This window comes from Diceros bicornis, chromosome 35, assembly GCF_020826845.1.
Source record: "Diceros bicornis minor isolate mBicDic1 chromosome 35, mDicBic1.mat.cur, whole genome shotgun sequence".
In the NCBI taxonomy this organism is placed as follows: domain Eukaryota; kingdom Metazoa; phylum Chordata; class Mammalia; order Perissodactyla; family Rhinocerotidae; genus Diceros; species Diceros bicornis.
Window position 1 is genome coordinate 16471918 of NC_080774.1, and position 19337 is coordinate 16491254.

General features: G+C 41.7%; 1 protein-coding gene across 8 annotated transcripts in view; it reads right to left on the reverse strand.

Annotated features, from left to right (window-relative positions):
* The window catches only part of CIT (citron rho-interacting serine/threonine kinase), a 157346-nt gene that overhangs the window by 125388 nt on the left and 12621 nt on the right, over positions 1 to 19337 (reverse strand). For all 8 annotated transcript variants that reach the window (XM_058531533.1, XM_058531538.1, XM_058531536.1 and 5 more), the window contains 3 exons: positions 14828 to 14929; positions 2611 to 2753; positions 1600 to 1693 (listed from right to left, as the gene is read on the reverse strand). In XM_058531533.1, the coding sequence (XP_058387516.1) occupies positions 1600 to 1693; positions 2611 to 2753; positions 14828 to 14929 (339 nt within the window). The remainder of the gene's footprint in view (positions 1 to 1599; positions 1694 to 2610; positions 2754 to 14827; positions 14930 to 19337) is intronic.

A 19337-nucleotide genomic window follows, 5' to 3' on the forward strand; every position in this document is an offset into this window, starting at 1 on the left:
TTAACAAGCTTTCTGATTCTTCTCAATCTACTGCAGTGGTTCTCAACCAAGAGTGATTTTGTCCCCCAGGGGACATATTTGGTTGTCACAACTGGAGGGCAGGGTGCTATTGGCATCCACTGGATAGAGGCCAGGGACACAGATAAACATCTTATAATACACAGGATAGCAACCCAAACAAAGAATTATCCAGACCAAAATGTCAATGGCGCTATGTACCTATACTTCAGTTATTATCAGACTATGTACCCATGCTTCAATTTATTTCTAGATACATGAGTTTATTAAGGTCACTAATGCAATGTATAAGTTTTTGAACCCTAGGTGATAAAACTCTTGCATTATTTAACTTTTTTTCTGTGCTTTATTCCACGAAATTCAATGCCTAAGTTTTCATGCTGGTTCCTGAATTGTACCTAATTGTTAAACATAAAATGCCTTGATTCTATAATCTATTTCTCAATGTAATGATCAAGTGGAATAGATTAAAAGAAAATAATGTGGAAAAAAAAAAAACAGTGCTGAGGTTGAGAAACCCTGACCTTGGAGAACACATGGAGCCTGAACACCAAGTAAATTATCTCAGGTAGGCCTCAGGTCAGCAGAACACAGAGGCCGGACCCTGAAGCGCAAAGAGTTAACCCAACTCCAAGCCTTTTCCCAATATCAACCTAATAATATGCACCTTTCCTCCAAGGAACTTGAGAATAAAAGGCAATTTTACATATTGCCCTTTATAAGGACTTAACTCTCAGAGCCAGGGGGCATTTTGAAGAGCAGCCTCTCTAGATTCTTAATTTGTGCATTTTAACTAGAATCAGTATTTTTTAGAGAAAGATAAAAGGCCAAGCTCCTAAGGGTTTGTCCAGTTCACCAAGTGATTCAATTGTGAAATTAGTCTTAAAATCTAAGTCGATTTTCTCTTAGACCTACCATTTTTTGCATAGTTGACTTGCAAATTCACATTTTAGTATGTACCAACTTTATTAGATTTTTACTTTGTCATCTTTTTCCTAAAGTATTCTTACTCTTGATCTCAATAGCTACCCTCTTGCCTTCCTAATTAGCACACGGAATACAGCTTAATTTTTACCAAAGGTCCAGGACTTAGAATTGACATTTTGAGCACTTGGTTCTTAACACTTAAGGATATTTGGTTCAAATGCTCCAGTGATTAATTTCAATTTTGCTGCATAGGAAATAGAGGATTTCAGATAAATAAGGTTACATTTCACTAAAATATTTTAAAGTAAAAAAGATAATGTAACAGAAGACAATCTATAACCAGCAAGGAAAATGAAGGGAAAAACAAAATAAGCATTTTCCCTTCTTTTTAACCAAACTACAAGAATATTCCTAAAAATATGTTGTAGGGTATTAGCAGATATTATACATAAAAGAGTGCCAAGGTCAAGTAAGTCTGGGAAACAGCTCTGTGTCCCCACCCCTATCCCCACCCCTGGAGGAATCATTTCATATACTAGCAGATGAAGGCTCCAAAATGTCACTCAACGTCATCCCATATTTTCCAAATTTATGAGAACCATAGAACACTCTGTAGTATAATCTCTATTAAGCTATCTTATTACATGTTGTTACCATTTTATTTGAGTTCATTTTAGCAGCTGAGCCAAAATCCACCAGCTTGATGTGTCCCGTTCGGTCAATGAGAACGTTCTCCGGCTTGATGTCTCTGCAAGAAAATCAGGTCCACAAATTAGCGTTGTCTTCTCCATGCCAATCAGCAAGCAACCGCTTACCTAGGATACTGATTCAGCCAAGAATCTTAGTGCCTGTATTCTGCTATACAGACCTCCCTATTGATAGACATAAATAATAAGCAAACATTTTGCAAAACAAATTCAAGTTTAAAAAAAGAAGAAGAAAGTAAAGAAGGGAGGGAGGGGAGAGACAGGAAGGAAGGAAGCGAGGAAGGGAGGGAGGGTAAGGGAAGAAAGAGAAGGAAAGGGAATAAATACATGTTATTAGATGGATTATTTTTCTCCTAGAGACACACATTTTACATTAGGTAAACTAAGGCCAAAAGAAACTAGGGGACTTGCCCAAGGTCATGGAGCTAGTCAATGGAAAAAGTGAGACTCTATTCCAGATTTCGTGATTCCTGGTCTAACTATTATTCCATTCCCAGAACATTCCCAGATGTACATAAAACATCAGATGAGGTGTAAAGAAACACTTTTTGACTGAGGATTCTGCGGAATACCTTCGTAAATTACTAACAGGCGAGGTCCGAAGTGCAACCCCATGGTCTTCCACTCCCATGTAGTATGCCAGTTCCTTCTGCAAACCAAATTCAGTGTTCCTACCAACAAACCCACGCAAGAGTTCCCGGTCTCATTAGCTACGTTAACAGATCTTACCAGCAAACCTAAGAATGTTACAATTCTAGATCTATTTCATTGTTGAATGGGTAAGCTGAAATGTGTGCCATTTTGGAAAATTTACTTTCAGGCAGTTATAGTTAAGACTGCCTAAAAATTGGAGGGAGTATAATTTTGATGCTGAAATCATTCATCCATTCACTCTATTGTAGGAACTCTTAAGTGATACAGATAAATTCTCAGTATACAACCAGAGGATCTCACTTACCGATGTACATATCCCATCTGATGAATGCTGTGAACAGCCAAAATCAGTTCGGCTAGGTAAAATTGAATCATATTTTCATCTAATTGGTCCTCATATCTATTCAAAAGTGACAGCAAGTCCCCTCCAGGCTGATATTCCATGACCTGTATAGAATATAAAGGTATTAATTCTTCATACACCAAAAAAAAGGGAATGTCTCAATTAGACCCTCAAATACTGCCTGATGTGTTATAATTACAGCGTCTCTAGAAAGCAATGAAGATGTGAGACGTATTGTGAGTCACGTAGGATGAGGTCTCTGCCCTAAAGAACTTACCTAAGAGAATCAATATAATCAAAGACTAGTCTCAGATACCATGCCCAATGTTTGCAAGGCAAGCTTGAAAAGTTGAATTAAATCCACCCACTCACCCACCCACCCAAGTCCACACCCCAGACATTCCCTGGGATTAGGTACACAGCGTAGACAGAAATTCCTGGAGGGCAACAAACCCTCTTGCATCCTTTTTGCATTCCCCTCAGCACCCAGCAGAATATAGGAGGTGTGCAATAAATGTGATACAATCTTTTCCTTTAACAGTCAGTGTGGAAAGCAGTCTGACCATCTCTATTACAAATTTAAATGTGAACACATACGCTTTGACCTAGTAATTCACTTCTGACCATTTATTTGACAGGAACTTATACTAGTTTGTAGATAGACAAATAGATCCACTGCAGCACTGTTTGTAACATGGGAAAAAAACCGTGGAAATCACTCAAATATCCATCATTAAGAGACTGCTAAAATATGATATATCTAAACAATGGGATAAGATGCAGATATTAAAAAAATATGGACTCGATCTATTCATACTGCCATGGAAACCGTCCATGAAAATATAAAGTGAGAGCCGGCCCGGTGGTATAGTGGTTAAGTTTGAGCGCTCCACTTCAGCGGCCCGCGGTTTGCAGGTTCGGACCCCAGGCGTGGAGCTACGCACAGCTTATCAAGCCATGCTGTGGCAGGCAGCAACATATAAAGTAGAGGAAGATGGGCAACGGATGTTAGCTCAGGGCTAATCTTCCTCACAAAAAAAAAAACATATATATATACATAAAGTGACATCCTCTACAGGATAAAGTACAACCCCTTTTTTGGATTAAAAAAAACAAATATTGGGCCAGCCCTGTGGCACAGTGGTTAAGTGCACACGCTCCGCTTCGGCGGCCCAGGGTTCGCAGGTTCGGATCCCGGGCGCACACCGATGCACCACTTGTCAAGCCATGCTGTGGCAGCATCCCACATAAAGTAGAGGAAGATGGGCATGGATGTTAGCACAGGGCCAATCTTCTTCAGTAAAAAAGAGGAGGACTGGCATCGGATGCTAGCTCAGAGTTCATCTTCCTCACCAAAAAAAAAAAAACTATTATATTTATTAGTATATATATATAGGAAAAAAATCTGGAAGAAGAATTAAAAGTACAGCCTCAGGTAAAATGTTTGATTAGAAAAAATTTCTTTCATCCCAAGGAACTGAAACTCTTTCCTCCTTTTGATGATATCAAGTGTCATATTCTACTTTCTTTGCTGAGGAAGATTCGCCCTGAGCTAACATCTGTGCCAATCTTCCTCTATTTTGTATGTGGGTCGCTGCCACAACATGGCCACTGACAAGTGGTGTAGGTCTGCACCCAGGAACTGAACCCGGGCCCTCGAAGCAGAGCATGCCGAACTTAACCACTAGGCCACAGGGCCAGGCCCCCAAGCGTCATATTCTTGAGTCAACACATAGCTTTGAGGCCAATTCTCCGGGGTGGCTTCAAACTTCAGGCCGGTGACTTCACCTCTTTGCCTTTAGTTTCATCCTCTGTAAAATAGGGAGAAGGCTAATTCCCTCACAATACTGTGCCTGGCACCAACAAGGTCCCTCACTATCCTTTAAGTCCTCTCCTTTCCCTCCCTTTACTGCATGACCCTCTCCACTCTGGCTGGGAGAAGCTGGGACCCATTCTGACCATCTTTGCAATCATGTCAACCCTTACTGAATTCTCCTCCTGTCCTTTGCTCTGATTTCCCATTTTATGAGCCATGTTATAAATGTCTTTTGTCTTAAGTTGTTGCAAATCCCTTCTGGAAAGAGGGATTCTTTTTTTTTTTTTTTTTTTCTTCGAGTCAATAGGTCATAATTTATTTTTTTTTCTTTTTTTTTTTTCTTTTTTTTTTTTAATTTTTTGTTTATTGCAGTAACATTGGTTTATAACATTGTAAAAATTTCAGATGTACGTCATTGTACTTCTATTTCTGCATAGATTACATCATGTTCACCACCAAAATACTAATTACAACCCATCACCACACACATGTACCGAATTATCCCTTTCACCCTCCTCCCTCCCCCCTTCCCCTCTGCTAATCACCAATCCAATCTCTGTCCCTATGTGTTTGTTTATTGTTGTTATTATCTACTACTTAATGAAGGAAATCATATGGTATTTGACCTTCTCCCTCTGACTTATTTCACTTTGCATTATACTGGAAAGAGGGATTCTGAAGCCAACTCTGGGATGTGAATTCTCTCCATCCTCCTCCAAACTCCTGTTTACTTTTAGTCCACAATTAGAAGAAAGCTCTAGTCAAGTCAGACATGGAGTGTGTGCACATATCCCCCAGAGGCCACAGGCTGGTCTAGTAAAGACTCTGCCCAGCACCAAGTCAACCCCCCACCAGAGACCCCTGGGGGAGCCAGTGACTTGCATGTCTCCTGGAGGGCTCCGCGTCACTTGGGAGTCTCCCTCGTTCACATGGCATCTTACCCGTAGCAGATACTCAACCAGATACTGGACAATTTGAAGAGTATGGTTCCATTTGCACTCCAATTGCTGAAAAAATTGATTTATGAACTAACAAGAACAGCAACGCTTAGAAGGGATGGCAGCTAAAATGCAGACTTTATTTCCCCCAAATTCACAGCAGACGTAAGCTGCTTGTCCCAGTCCTAGAGGAGCCCACAGGAGCCACCTGGCAGCCTATCGCTCACCCACTCATCCCAACCTGGTTCTGCACAGGCCTTGGGTATGCGGGCGAATGTGAATTTTTATGTCTGTTTTAAATGTATATTGCCATTAAAAAGGTCTTACACACCCAAAAAAAATTCACAGATAATAACAGAAGTAATCACACTTTTAGAACTAAAATGTCTTAAAATAAGAACAATGCATATTTACGACGACACGTCGCAGTTACAAATTTTCTAATCTGGCTCTATTAAAGATGTGAAAAAACAGAACAGCTTGCAAGTTTACAGATAAGAAAATCAAACACATAGCAGCCGCTGGCAACTTCTAAGAGCTCACAAACTGACCACTATTTAGTACTTAGCAGCTACTCCTGAAGATTCTATTTGTAATGACCAGTAAAATACTTCAGAAAATAAGAATCATCTCTTAGGCAAAAAGATAGGTATTGTTTGCTCCTATTCAGAAGATCCAATTTCCTGAGCTGGAAATCACCGCCCAAACTAGATTAGTCTTTTCTACGAGTCAAACAACTTTTCATTTCTTCAAAACCAGGGTTGATTGAGAAGACAAGCAACAAAAATTACAACAGCTGCTAGGCAGCATGCTCCACAACACGAGGCCAAAACAGACATACAAAATGACAAACCTCTAAATAGACTGGGTCCTTATCAAAGAAACTAATCAAACTTGACCTACCAACATGATTCCAGATTCCTGTACTAAAAATCCAACTATGCACCATTAGGAGAACTTACTTTGAACATTTATTGAGTAAATTTGGCTATCCCAAGATGTTACTCCTATCCTAAAACTATCCTACTGGGGTACAGTCACTCATTCTGGTATGAACGGGGCGCATGGGGAAGATGGCTTGTGTGTGGCCAACCCAAGCTTAATCAATCATCTTGCTGTTGAGCTTAGAGATACAATAAAGAACCAGGACTTGGGCACTTTCAGAAAACACTTCTGGACTTTTAAAAATGGTACCAAATCAAGAGGTTCTGAAAGCATCATCAAAAGTCAGAAACTGAGAGTCTTCAGGTCTTCATACCAGATGACTTACTGTGAATCAAAGACAAAGGTCAGCAGAACACTATGAACAGATTATGGTCAACGTCGCCACCCAGGCTGTGCCAGACAGTCCATTCACAGAATCTGGTTTTGTCCAAAAATGTAACACTGTCCCTGACTTTTACTACTCAGAGATGCCCAGTGAGGTTCTGATCCCCCAAAAATGTGGCTTCTAAGCTAATTAGACTCTAGGGTGGGGCTTCTCAAACCTGCCTGCCCACCAGAATCACCTGGGGAATCGCTTTTTTAAAATTCATCCAAATAAATATTTGAGTGCCTACTATGTGCCACACATTGTTCTGGGTTAGGAAAACAGCAGTGACTAAAACAGACAAAAATCTCTGCCTTCATAGAGCTAGAATTCTAGTGGAACGAAAAAGAATTAAAAAAAATTAAGCAGTATGAAAGGATAAAGTAAGTCTCCTTTCCATCCCACCCACTCAGAGAGCTTGTTACAAAGCTGCAGGGACCAAACCTAGACTTCACTGGTCAAGCTCCATGGGTGGGGTGCAGGAATCTGCGTTTTTAAGGAGCTATGGTGGTGATTCTGATGCAGCCAGCCCAGCGTCGAATCAAAACCACTGCTGATGAGGTTGTGGAGCCAATGTGGCTCCCTACTCCATCCAAACGAAAAGTTTCTACAGCAGAGGTGCCCTTGTATGAAACCTGGCCTTAATGCAGCCATCACCTCTGCTGCTTACATTTTTTAATGACTGCTTGGAGCCTTTTTGCATATCAAAACAAGATCACTGACAAGGGCTGGAAAATAACTCGCCCATCCCTGCACACAGTGAACAGGTGCAGGTCACCCAAATGGTGATCACCGAGGCCTGGTAATCAAAGGCTCAGGAGACGAGAGGAGGAAAAAGAGCCCTACAGGGAAACAGCCCTAAACAGTGTGACAACCCTACGGACGGCAGAGAAAGCACAGCAGCTGACAGACGAGCCTGGCTTGGAGCTATAATGGACTTGCTCTTTAAAGCAAAGATGTTCAGGCCAACAGCGACAGACCCTTCTGATGGCAGCAGCTGCAGATGCTAATTAAAGGGCAAATCTTACTTGTGTTGGGTTTGGAAGGAGTGGCTGCTTCTCTGTGGGTGTTTGCATCTATACCCCAAGTATTGGGATGGCAATTCCCATCCGTTGTGTCGAGTCTGAAACAACAGACAAATGTGTGTGTGTGCGCATGTATGCACGCATTTGCACATGCACATACATGCATGCTGGCATGCACACACATGCATATGTGGGGGGGTGTGAATATCTAATAGTCCTTTAGTACTCTATTCCAATTTGCATAGGGCGTCATTAGAAGCACGCTGTGCTGGCCACCTAGAAATGCGTCCTTGAAATGCTTGCACTATAATCAGCATAAATGAAAGTGTCATGAAGATGTAATGATGCTAGTGGCATCGTTATCCACTCTGCCCAGTGTTCCTGATCTTCAGCATGGGGGAGGAGGGAAGGAATCCTCTAAGCAGAGTGACCTCTAGCAGAGACCCTAAATTATTCTTCGTGAAGGACAAGGTGACCAAGAGAAAAGGCCCTTTATTCCAGAAAATATGAATCCCAGCCTGATTCATCCATCTATTCAAAAAATCCTCATTGAGCACTGAATCATCCCGGGCCTTGGCAAGAAACAGACAGCACACTCAAACTAGGTAATTGAGGACATTAATTAATGAAAGGGCTATTTACAAAGGTGTGGGTAAGGTTAAAGGAAATAAACACGGGACTGTGAAGCACCCTGGGGCTAGCAACAGTAGGGAAGTAGGTTCCATTTCTTGGTCTGAAAGAACAAGGGAAGGGATCTCAGATGTGTACATTATTACTGAAGGAACGAAAGGAAGAAGCAGTAACCAGAAACTAGCTATAGCTATAGCTATAGGACAGTGGTTCTCAAAGTGGGGTCCCCAGACCAGCAGCAGCTGTATCACCTAGGAACCAGTTAGAAATGCAAATTCTTGGGCCCCATCCCAGACCCACTGAATCAGAAACTCTGAAGGTGAAGCCAGACAAACTGGGACAACATAACTAAACTGTGGCTCCTAAAACAGTAAAACTCTAAATACATTCACTTGAAATATGCCTCAAAAGACCAGGACATATAACAACTATTTCCAAGGCACTGAGAACTGAAAGAATCCCCCAAGGCAATAACACACTCAGCAATTAAATTGGGGTCAATAAGAAGTATTAATATCTCATTTCATCAATGAGAAAACTGAAGCCAAAAGGGCCACTGACTCCAGCGAGACCAAACAAGGAACAATAACAAAACAAGAACCTATATTCTAAGTAACAGCCTCCTTCTGATGGGCGGCCAGCTTCCAAACCCTGGCTTCGGAAGCAGCAACACATGAACACCCCGGAGAGTTTGAACACCCTGAGACGTGCCTGAAAACTGGATAATCTTACCCGAGACATCAAAACAGCACATGTCTCACTGTCAAAACTATCATAAGCTGCCACATTTCACTAAAATAAACGATGAAGTTGTATTCGTTAACTCTCTCCAGACTCCCAACGACAGCACAGGCTGGTGTTCATACAGGTCATAGGGTCACAGCCTAGAAACAGCTCACCTCCAAATTGTTCCTACACGGGAAGGAAACACTGTCCACAAATTGCACAGCTGTGTGTTGAAAGCAAGAGAGGAAATACAAAGAACTAATCTCAAGCGGGATATAGAACCAGGGTCGTGTGAGAAGTGGTTTTGGAGGTGACAGTATAATGTAATGAGTGAGGGTATGGGGGGTAGAGCTGGGGGGCCTGACTTCAAACTCCAGATCTACCTCTTATTACCTACAAAAGCAGCTGCTGTAATCTCTGTGGCAGACTATTCATTGTCCCCCATTATGAATTTTAGCTGGATAGAGGCCACACAACTAGACAGCACACACGTGTAGTCATGTGACGAAGTTCTGGTCAACAAAATGTGCGAGGAAATGATGTGTCCCACTTCTACATCATACTATCTAAAAGGAATTTTCTTGCTCTGCCTTTCTGCTCTTTTCTCTCACCAGCCAGGCGGAACAAAGACATGAAATGGCCCAAATTCAAGCATGTCAAAGAGGATAACATCCTAAGGGATGGAGGAGCCACAAGATGGAAGGAAGCTGGGTCCCTGAATTATCCCACGCAACAGAGCTGCTCCACCAGCTTGGACTGTATTTTCGGGTCTCTTTGTTACAGTAGCTTAGCCTATACCTTAACTAATACATCCTTATGCGTAACGGGAAAAAAATATCGGGAATGAACAGAGGCAAGTCTACATAAGGTCACAGTAGGGAAAGGAGAGTCACAGGTGAGTTACAGGCCCTGAGCAAGGGCAACCTGAAAAGACCTGATATGTAGACCAATACAAAGCCAGCAGGCATTAAGAATCTCAGAAAGAATTTAGATACAACAACACTACAAGTGGTGAGCTGTAAAATGATGTTTTCTTTATAAAGATCAGCTCCTTCACGGAAGGACACCGGTGAAGGCATCTCTTATACAGAAGTGAACAGATTTCATCATGAAACTGATCAACAAAGCACAGTTTCCACGGGCCACCTGCCAGAATATGGCACTAGCTTTGTTATAGAGAACCAGATGTTACAACGGACTTTGCTACAATTTTCTATATACCAGAAAATGGTAAGCCACATTCATTGGTATGTAACTACAAATAGGAAATTTTTAACCATCAAAACTCAAAAGGACCCAAGTTCAATTTCCTTGCACTGCACTCCAAACTTTGAAATTCTCACTGGGTCTATCTTCAATTACATACTTTAGACAGCAAAACTCACAATGCTAACATCATATGATTTCCATAACACAATAAGTAAACTTGTATGAAAATCAAATTTCTATGAAATTAATCACGCATTCATCCAATAAATATTTCTTAAGCATTTACTTCAGGAAGCTCTACTGGAAGCAAAGGAAACATAATCACTTCTCTCATGGAGGGAGTAGCCTGGTGGAGGCAACCAACACCCACTCATGAAGAGGAAGTACAGGGTGCTATGAACACACAGCAGACGGGCACCCCTCCCAGAAGTAAAGGGTCCAGGAAAGGTGACATCTGGTCCAAGCCCAGAAGGAGAAATAGGAGTTAGCCAGGGAAAGAGGGAACAGCATGGAGAAAGGTCAGAGGCACATTCAAAGAACCAAAGGAAGTTCAGGATGAACATAAAGTGAAAGGAGAGAAATGGTAGGTGACAGGGCTGGAGGCATATGAGAAAAAAGCCTTGTAAACCACGAAGAAGAGTCTGAACCTCATCCAGAGAGCAGCAGGGAGTCTTGAAGGGTTTTAACAGCGGGATAACTTGGCTGCAGCGTGTAGAAGACCTGGGGCGAAGAGCAAGACAGATAGCAGAGAGGACACTTAGGAGGTGATTGCAGTAATGCAGGCAAAAGAAGATGGCGGCCTGAACTCACACAGTGAAACTGGACTGGAGAGAAGAGATAGGACTGAGAAATACAAAGGAAGTAGAATCCTTTTTTTTTCATTGATTTTAAATGTATCTTTAATTAAACCTCATTTGCATTACAAATTAATATTCAACTGCCAGGGGAGCTTACTATGATTTCTATGTTTCCCCAAAATTCAAAGGTTTAGTGATCTATCAGTGGTCACTAGGTACAAGGGAATTGCAGTACTTTACAATGCCAATATAGATCTATGGCCCCCTTATTTTGTGGCAGAATGTGTTTCCAGATTGAGAAATGGGAAGATTTTAGGAAGGTAAAATGGGGCATATACTTTATATTATGTAACACCCTCAGGTAGGGCCTGGGATAAGACTCTGTAATCGAAGGTATTCATAATTTGCAGCAAAATGTATGAATAGTCACACTAAAGGGAATGAAAAAGAGAGTTTGGGTCGGGTTTCGCTAGAGTTCAAGTCAGGTCTGGCTGCCAAATAAGTAACAAAAGAACTTGAGGTTATTCAGAGCTCTGGGTATTTCAGAATTACACATAAGGGATGGTGGATTTATAATCATATCTCAATTCCTATGCTAAGTTTGGATTTTTATATGAAAACTGCACCCTTAGCAAGCATTTTACTCCAAAGTACCAAAGTACTTGAGAAGAGAATGCAGACAAGGAAATAATTATAAGATCCCATCAGTAATACCCAATTGAGCTTACTAAAGAAGGGTGTGGGAGGCCAGCCCAGTGGCATAGCAGTTAAGTTCACGCACTCTGCTTTGGCGGCCAGGGGTTCACTGGTTCAGATCCTGGGCGTGGACCTACGTACCACTCATCAAGCCAAGCTAAGGCAGCGTCCCCCAAAGAGCAACTAGAAGAATGTACAACTATGACATACAACTATCTACTGGGGCTTTGGGGAGAAAAAAGGAAAAAAAGGAGGAAGATTGGCAACAGATGTTAGCTGAGGGCCAATCTGCCTCAAAAAAAAAAAAAAAAAAGAAGGGTGTGAAAATGTCACTGTGGCCAGGTACCAATGTGCTGAGGCAACCAGAACTCCAGAAAATAGCTGTTTTGAGATCATCCCCATATTGCAAGATGGCAGGTAGAAAAATTGAGAAGATCATCATTAAACTAAGGATACCGATGGCAGTGTCAAGATCCAGAGGGAAGCCCCACAGCCAAAGGCCCAAAAAAGGAAGTCCCCTGCAGCTGGGAGCCTGTTCTAGCAAAGGAAGGGCAGATATTCCCAATCCACGAGGTATTCCAGAACATCCCAGAAAGGCTATGTCCAAGCAGAAGACCACAGCAGTTAAATCCATGATTAAAAAGAAAAAGAAAGGGAAGGTTCTTACCACTGTGACAAAGCCAATTGGTAGGGATAAGAATGGTGACACCAGAAAGTTTAAAATTCTCAAAATGCCCAAATATTACCTTCGTGAAGAAGGTATTATTGCATGTGCTTTGAAAACTCTTGAGTTGTGGGGGGGGGTAAAAAAACACTACAGTCAACACGAAGAAAACTACGAGTGAGTGTCATTCCCAGGGCCCTTATCATCCTCACTGGTCACCATGGAGACAAGCAGTGGTTTCCCTGAAGCAGCTTGCCACATGTGCCTGGACCACTAGTCCTCACTCATCCCTCTACATAGAACACTCAGACTTTGTCATCACCTCTACCAAAACTGACTTTGACGGTGTGAAAGTCCCAAAGCATCTGAACAATGCCTACTTTTTTTTTTTTTGGGTGAGGAATATTGGCCCTGAGCTAACATCTGTTGCCAATCCTCCTCTTTTTGCTTGAGGAAGACTGTCACTGAGCTAACATCTGTGCCAATCTTCCTCTGCTTTATATATGGGATGCCACCGCAGCATGGCTTGATAAGCGGTGCGTAAGTCCGCACCCGGGATTGAACCCGCAAATCCCAGGCCACCGCAGCGGAGCACGCGAACTTAACCACTATGCCACCAGGCCGGCCCCAAAGATGCTTACTTTTAAAAAGAAGCTGCGCGAGATTGGACATCAAGAAGGTGAACTCTTCAACCCAGAGGAAGAGAAATGAGCCTACAGAGCAGTGCAAGGAAGACCTGAAAACTGTGGACTCTCAACTTTTGCCAAAAATCAGAGCCCTTCCTAGCTCTAGGACTGCCTGCATTCTGCATTGCCTCAAAAACGAAGCTTATCCTCACAAGCTGGTGGTTCTAAATCATTTGCAGAGTTCCAGTAAAAATATCCAAAACAATAATAAACAAAAAAAACCCTGCTGTTTCAAGAAAATGTCTTTTCTGAGGGCTAATAAAGAAGTCTGTTCACACACCCAAACATGTGGAGCTCTGCAAGATACAGAGAGCACGAGGCAAATGTTGTGTATGCAGCAAACGTCCTAGAACACCAGTGAGCCTAGAAATACACCAAGGTCATTCGTGAAGGTCAGGGCTCCATGCCCCAGCTCTCAAGGAAGGAACGCTTCCAAGACAGTATTCAAGGAAAGGAAGTTTCAGGCCATAAAAACAGTGGGTGTTGGTTCTGAGGGAGCATACGATCCGTGCAAGGCCAGTCTCCTACCACATTCACATGAGAACGTCCTCACTCAGAAGGCTGGGTGGGGCTGGGGGAACCTCTCTACCAGCACAGGGTTCTCAACTAATATGAAACCAGTGCAAATAAACTTGGTTTATTCCAGGTCAGAAATGAAGGCAGTAAAATCCCCCAAAAATGTCCAGTGGAAATCCAAGATAAATAGGAGACCATTTCTCTCTTACCCTCTTGTCTTACACGAGCCTCTACAAAAGTTTACCTCCATTCAAGGTAACAGAATAGTCTTGTTTTAAGGGCTGAATCAGGAACAAAAACTGTTTCTAGGATACTCTTCTTTAATTTAGGAATTTAAAACCCCAAGAACCTAAACAAGGCCCCAAAATTATGCTACATGTACATTAGGGAAAATGATGGCACTGTTCAAAAGAATGAGGCAGATCTGTATGTACTGACATGGAAAGATATCCAGGATAAATTGCTGAAAGGCAAAAAGCAAACTGAAGAGCAGAGGAGAGGGTAATATACCATTTTTGTAAAACAGACTATATACATGTGTTATAAATGTAAATACAGATATAGAAATATTTTTTCCACGAGGCATAGTTAAGGATCAAAATGAACATATATACCCATTAATATTTGTTTCTCTAGGGAAAGGGATTGGAAAGAAAGGTAGAGAACTTTCCCTTTTATTTCATATAGTTCTGCAGTGTTTGCATTTTCCTCTAATAACCATTATTATCTCAGTATTTAAAAATTAAAAATTTTAATGATGTTAACTAGACTTATTGTGGTGATCTTTTCACAATATATACAAATATCGAATCACTATGTGGTAGACTTGAACCTAATACAATGTTGTATGTCAATTATTCCTCAATAAAAAAATAAATAAATAAAGCAAGATTTTCTTAAAGGTAATATGAGACTATTCCCAAATATATGACTTCTTATTATTGCCCTTTAAGCCACAGCTACAATATCTAACAATAAATGGGGCTGTTTCTAAATGAGCTATCCCTCATTCTTTAGGACAAGGAGAACTTGCAAGTCAGGAAGGCAACTGAATGAATGAGAGGTGTCATGGACCACATGGAAAGAACCACATTCAATTCTATGACTGCGACATCTGAGTATCATAGGACCAGACTAATTCCAGAGAGATGGATGTAAAGACTCACCAGATAAAGGTTATTTTTGTCCTGAAAGGCATACTGCAATTGGGGGATCCAAGGGCTTGTGCTCTGAGATAATATGCTCCGTTCTTCCTCGAAAAATGAAACCTACAGGAAAAATAAACCCTTTAGACAATTATAATATAAAGAACTAAATATGTGGGGGGGGGTGGTCTTTCCTCTCTCTTTAAGGCTTAATTAACATCTTTAATTTAAAAAAAAAAAAAAAGCCATCACTTAGCCCAGCATTTCACAAATTTCATTCGTTCGCCTACTTTGCTCACAATTTTTGCCAGATCTATATATATCTGTCTAATTATTTACCTAATGTCTTTCTTTAAAGTCAACTCACTTCTTTTCAATCTAAATCATTCTCTTTCTCTTCACCTTCCCTTCCTGAACAATTCAGTCCTAGAGCCATTAGGTGGAACAGAACGAGGTAAGCATCCATACCAGGTGGTAGGGAGAGAGAGCCATGGTGACCCAGAACAGGGTGCCAGGCCCAAGAAGGGTGAGGAGAGCAGCAACCCTGTGTGGGGCAGCCCAGTGTAGTGTACCAAGGGACCACACAGGGTGAGGAAGGCACCCACATGTAGGGATGGCTGGAGCAGGGCACCGGAGCCCTGGAGAGGGGGCAGCAGCAAAGACAGCAGATTGGATGCACACGGATGTATTTAATAAGTAAAAGTTTTAAGGGTACTGTCGGAGAAGAGAGTTACAAACATGGAGAGGGTAAAAACTAGAATGAACTCTGTGAAGTTGGACTGGACTTGGAGGTACTGGTGTGAACACACTGTTTTCAGTAATACAAATAGATGTAGAAATAAAAACGTGTGTGTGTGTGTGTGTGTGTGTGTGTGTGTATGAATGTGTAGGTAGGTATATTGTATACATATTCATGTATTCTCTAGCTCTGTCCACTGAAAGGGGTCTGGGAGCAGTGACAACCCAATAGCAATGAGAACACCTAGTGTTCTTGGCCTCTAAATGCCATTTTCCACTAAAAGGAACAGGGCTCCTTGGAGAAATGACTGATTGCAGGACTAGGGGAGGTAAAGTGAAAGTACAAGAGCCTGAACATCTTGGTGTACCAGAAAGCAAGACAGTAGTCAAAGACGGGGATACGTCAAAAGGACACAGAGACCAACCTGAAGAGATTCTCATTAGCCAACTTGGGGACAATCTGAGTATAAAAACATATAATGACAGTAATGAATTGTAACTCATTGATTAAAACATGAAAATGCAAGTCCATACAGATATAAATGAATACACTGGAAGTTTTATGAGGACTGAGTATTTCCATAGTTTGAAAGCACCTCTCCACAAAATACTTATGTAATTACAAAGAGGAAAGGAGTAACTCCACAGTGGAGAAGCATGCAGACACCATCTTAAGTGATCAAAGTGAACATCATCATGAATGTGACAAACTGAAATTGAGAGTCACCTGTGGGGATGCAATGAGAAGAACAGAGCATCTCGTCTGTGACATTCCTGCCAAAGATCTACAACCTGAATCTAAACATGAGCAATATCAGACAAATCTAAATTTTACAAAATAACTGGCCTGTAATCTTCAGAATCACCAAGGTCATGAGAGTCCAGGAACTGTTCCAGATTGAATTAGACTAAAGAGATAGGACAACTAAATGCCACGTGTGATCCTGAACTGGATCCTTTTGTTCTACAAGACCATGGGACAATTGGTGAAACTTGAATGGGGTCTGAGGATTAGACAGTGATAATGTATCATTGTTAATTTCCTGATTTTGATGGTTGGATTGCAGAAAATGTCCACATCATGGGAGAATGTCCTTGTAGGAAATGCCCACTGAGGTATTTGGAGGTAATGGGGCATCAGATTGGCAACTTATTTTCAAATGGTTAAAGAAAAAAAAGTTGTTAATACTACATGTGATAGTTTTACCTGTCAATTTGGCTAGGCTATAGAACCCAGTTAGTCAATCAAATCTAGGTGTTGCTGTAAAGGTGTTTTGTGGATGTGGTTAACATCTACAATCAGTTGACTTTAAGCAAAGGAGATTACCCTTGATGATCTGGGTGGGCCTCATCCAATCAGTCAAAAGGCCTTAAAAACAAAACAGGTTTCTCTGAGAAAAAAATTCTGTCTCAAGAGTGCATCATCAGCTCCTGCCCAAGAATTTCCAGCCTACTGGCCTGCCCTACAGATTTCACACCTTCTAGCCCCCCAATCAGGTATATCAACTTCTTGAAATAAATAAATTTTATATATAAAATATATATATGTACATATATATGTATATATACATGTATATTCAATGTATACATGTGTATATATGTTACATAATATATAGTGTATATACACTATAGAACTCTGATACACTGAAGTTGCAACTTCTCTATAATTTGTGATTGTTTCAAAATAAAAATAATTTAAGTTTAAATATACCTTCTTCTGTTTAGTTCCAACAATAACACCTGAGAAAGTCCCAGGTTTTAATATGCCAGTTAATATTAAACCATTAAATGTTTTCAAATTATTTCATCCATGTACTACCTAAAATCACCTTGCACGCCACCAGTGATATATCTAACACATTTGGAAACACCAACCCAGCCCCCATAATCTCCTGCACCCCATTTGCTGATCCTCCTTTTTTCCTGGCATATAAAAAGTGTTCAAGGAAGGCTGGCTGTACTGAACAGTCCACACACCTTTGCTTGCTCACCACTGACTCCCTGTCTGCCCCCTGAAGCTTCCATTAAAATAAACCGTCTCTGAGGACCTCTTCCGGCTCTCACAGAGCTTGGGCGGGTGTGCTGGCCTCTCCGAGGTGACAGGTCTTGTTTACAGGACACTACCTCTCCCTAGCTCCTCTCTGGCATTTCCTTTCACTTGCTCCCCATGCTGGCTTCTCTCTTCTCATGCCCTTAAATTCTGAAGCCTCGCCATGGCTCAGCTAAGGACCCTATTTTCTTTTACATTCACCCTCTTAACGAATAGATTTGTGGCTTTAATTTGCTCCTGTATATGTATGATTTTAAAAACCTCAGCCCACACCTCACACCCGATCGTCTCGAGCCATTCACCTGGAGGAAGGCACATCTATTTGAACGTCTCTACTGCTTGCCTGCCGTATGGTAGGTTGGATTATTTTCTTTTTACATTCACTATTTCCCATATAAAACATAAACATCACAAGGTCGGGGCTACATCTAATGCCTCTTCCCAAGGACCTAGAAACACATCAAACAGGTGCTCGATAGGTGTGTACTGATGACAGGTGGTTCCGAGGTGTTGGGAGGTTGAGTGAGCATCTTCCACTCCCCTCTTCCAAATGATGCGCAACATCCTGTCATTCTTCCTTTCTGTGAAGTTGCTCACGTTTCATTCCTAAAGACAGGACGCATCATTCTTAGACTCTGACAAGAAGCTTCCCGGGCTGGCCCCGTGGCTTAGCGGTTAAGTGTGTGCGCTCCACTGTTGGAGGCCCCGGTTCGGATCCCAGGCGCGCACCGACGCACCGCTTCTCCGGCCATGCTGAGGCCGCGTCCCACATACAGCAACTAGAAGGATGTGCAGCTATGACATACAACTATCTACTGGGGCTTTGGGGGAAAATAAATAATAAAAAATTAAAAAAAAAAAAAAGAAGCTTCCTGCCCTCTGCTGCTTCTTTGATTGGAGGCCCCACGAAATCACTGAAGTCTTCAGACTCTGATCCCAAACTCCTTCTTCCAAAAGCCTAAATGATCCCCAACCACCTCACAAATTAAACTACAATTCCAAAAAACGGTTCTTGGAGGAATGGTGAGTTATTGCTTAATGGGTATAGAGTTTCTGTTTGGGATGATGAAAAAGTTCCAGAAATGGATAGTGGTCATGGTTGCACAACACTGTGAATGCACTTAATAACAACGAATTGTACCGTAAAAATGGTTAAAGTGGTAAATTTTGTTACACATATTTTATCACGATATCAAAAAAAAAGGTTCTTGCGATTTCCCACCAATTACCCCCTCTCTACCTACATGTCCTTATTTCTCCCCATTTCCCAGTGTATTTGTTCTAAACCGCTAAAAAAAACCCAAAACACATCTGTATAGCACTCTAGTACTCAAACCTCCAGAATGTCACACACGCCACACTTCTATCTGGCACATTCTCATCATTTCTCTCTGCCCAGAACCTACATTCCTCTCAGAAGTGTGAGCTTTCCCTAACTGTCCCTGGCTCACCCACATCTCTCCTCACTCCATGGTTTGTGAATTTGCTAACTGCTCTCCCCTTCTGTGATGCTTTAGTTCCTAAGCGCCTGCTTTACGTATTTGCATTTTTCCTCTGCTTTCCAAGGTTGTTTTTAAACCCTGAAACGAACAGCCACGGAGCTTCAATTCCTCTTGCAGGCTCCCCACAGAGCCGGGTACATTACCAGACACATGATGTGCACTCGAACGTCTGTAACTAATAAATTACTCTCCGAACTCCAAGGCTGATGGCTGTCTCTCTAGAAACACGGCAAATAAATCA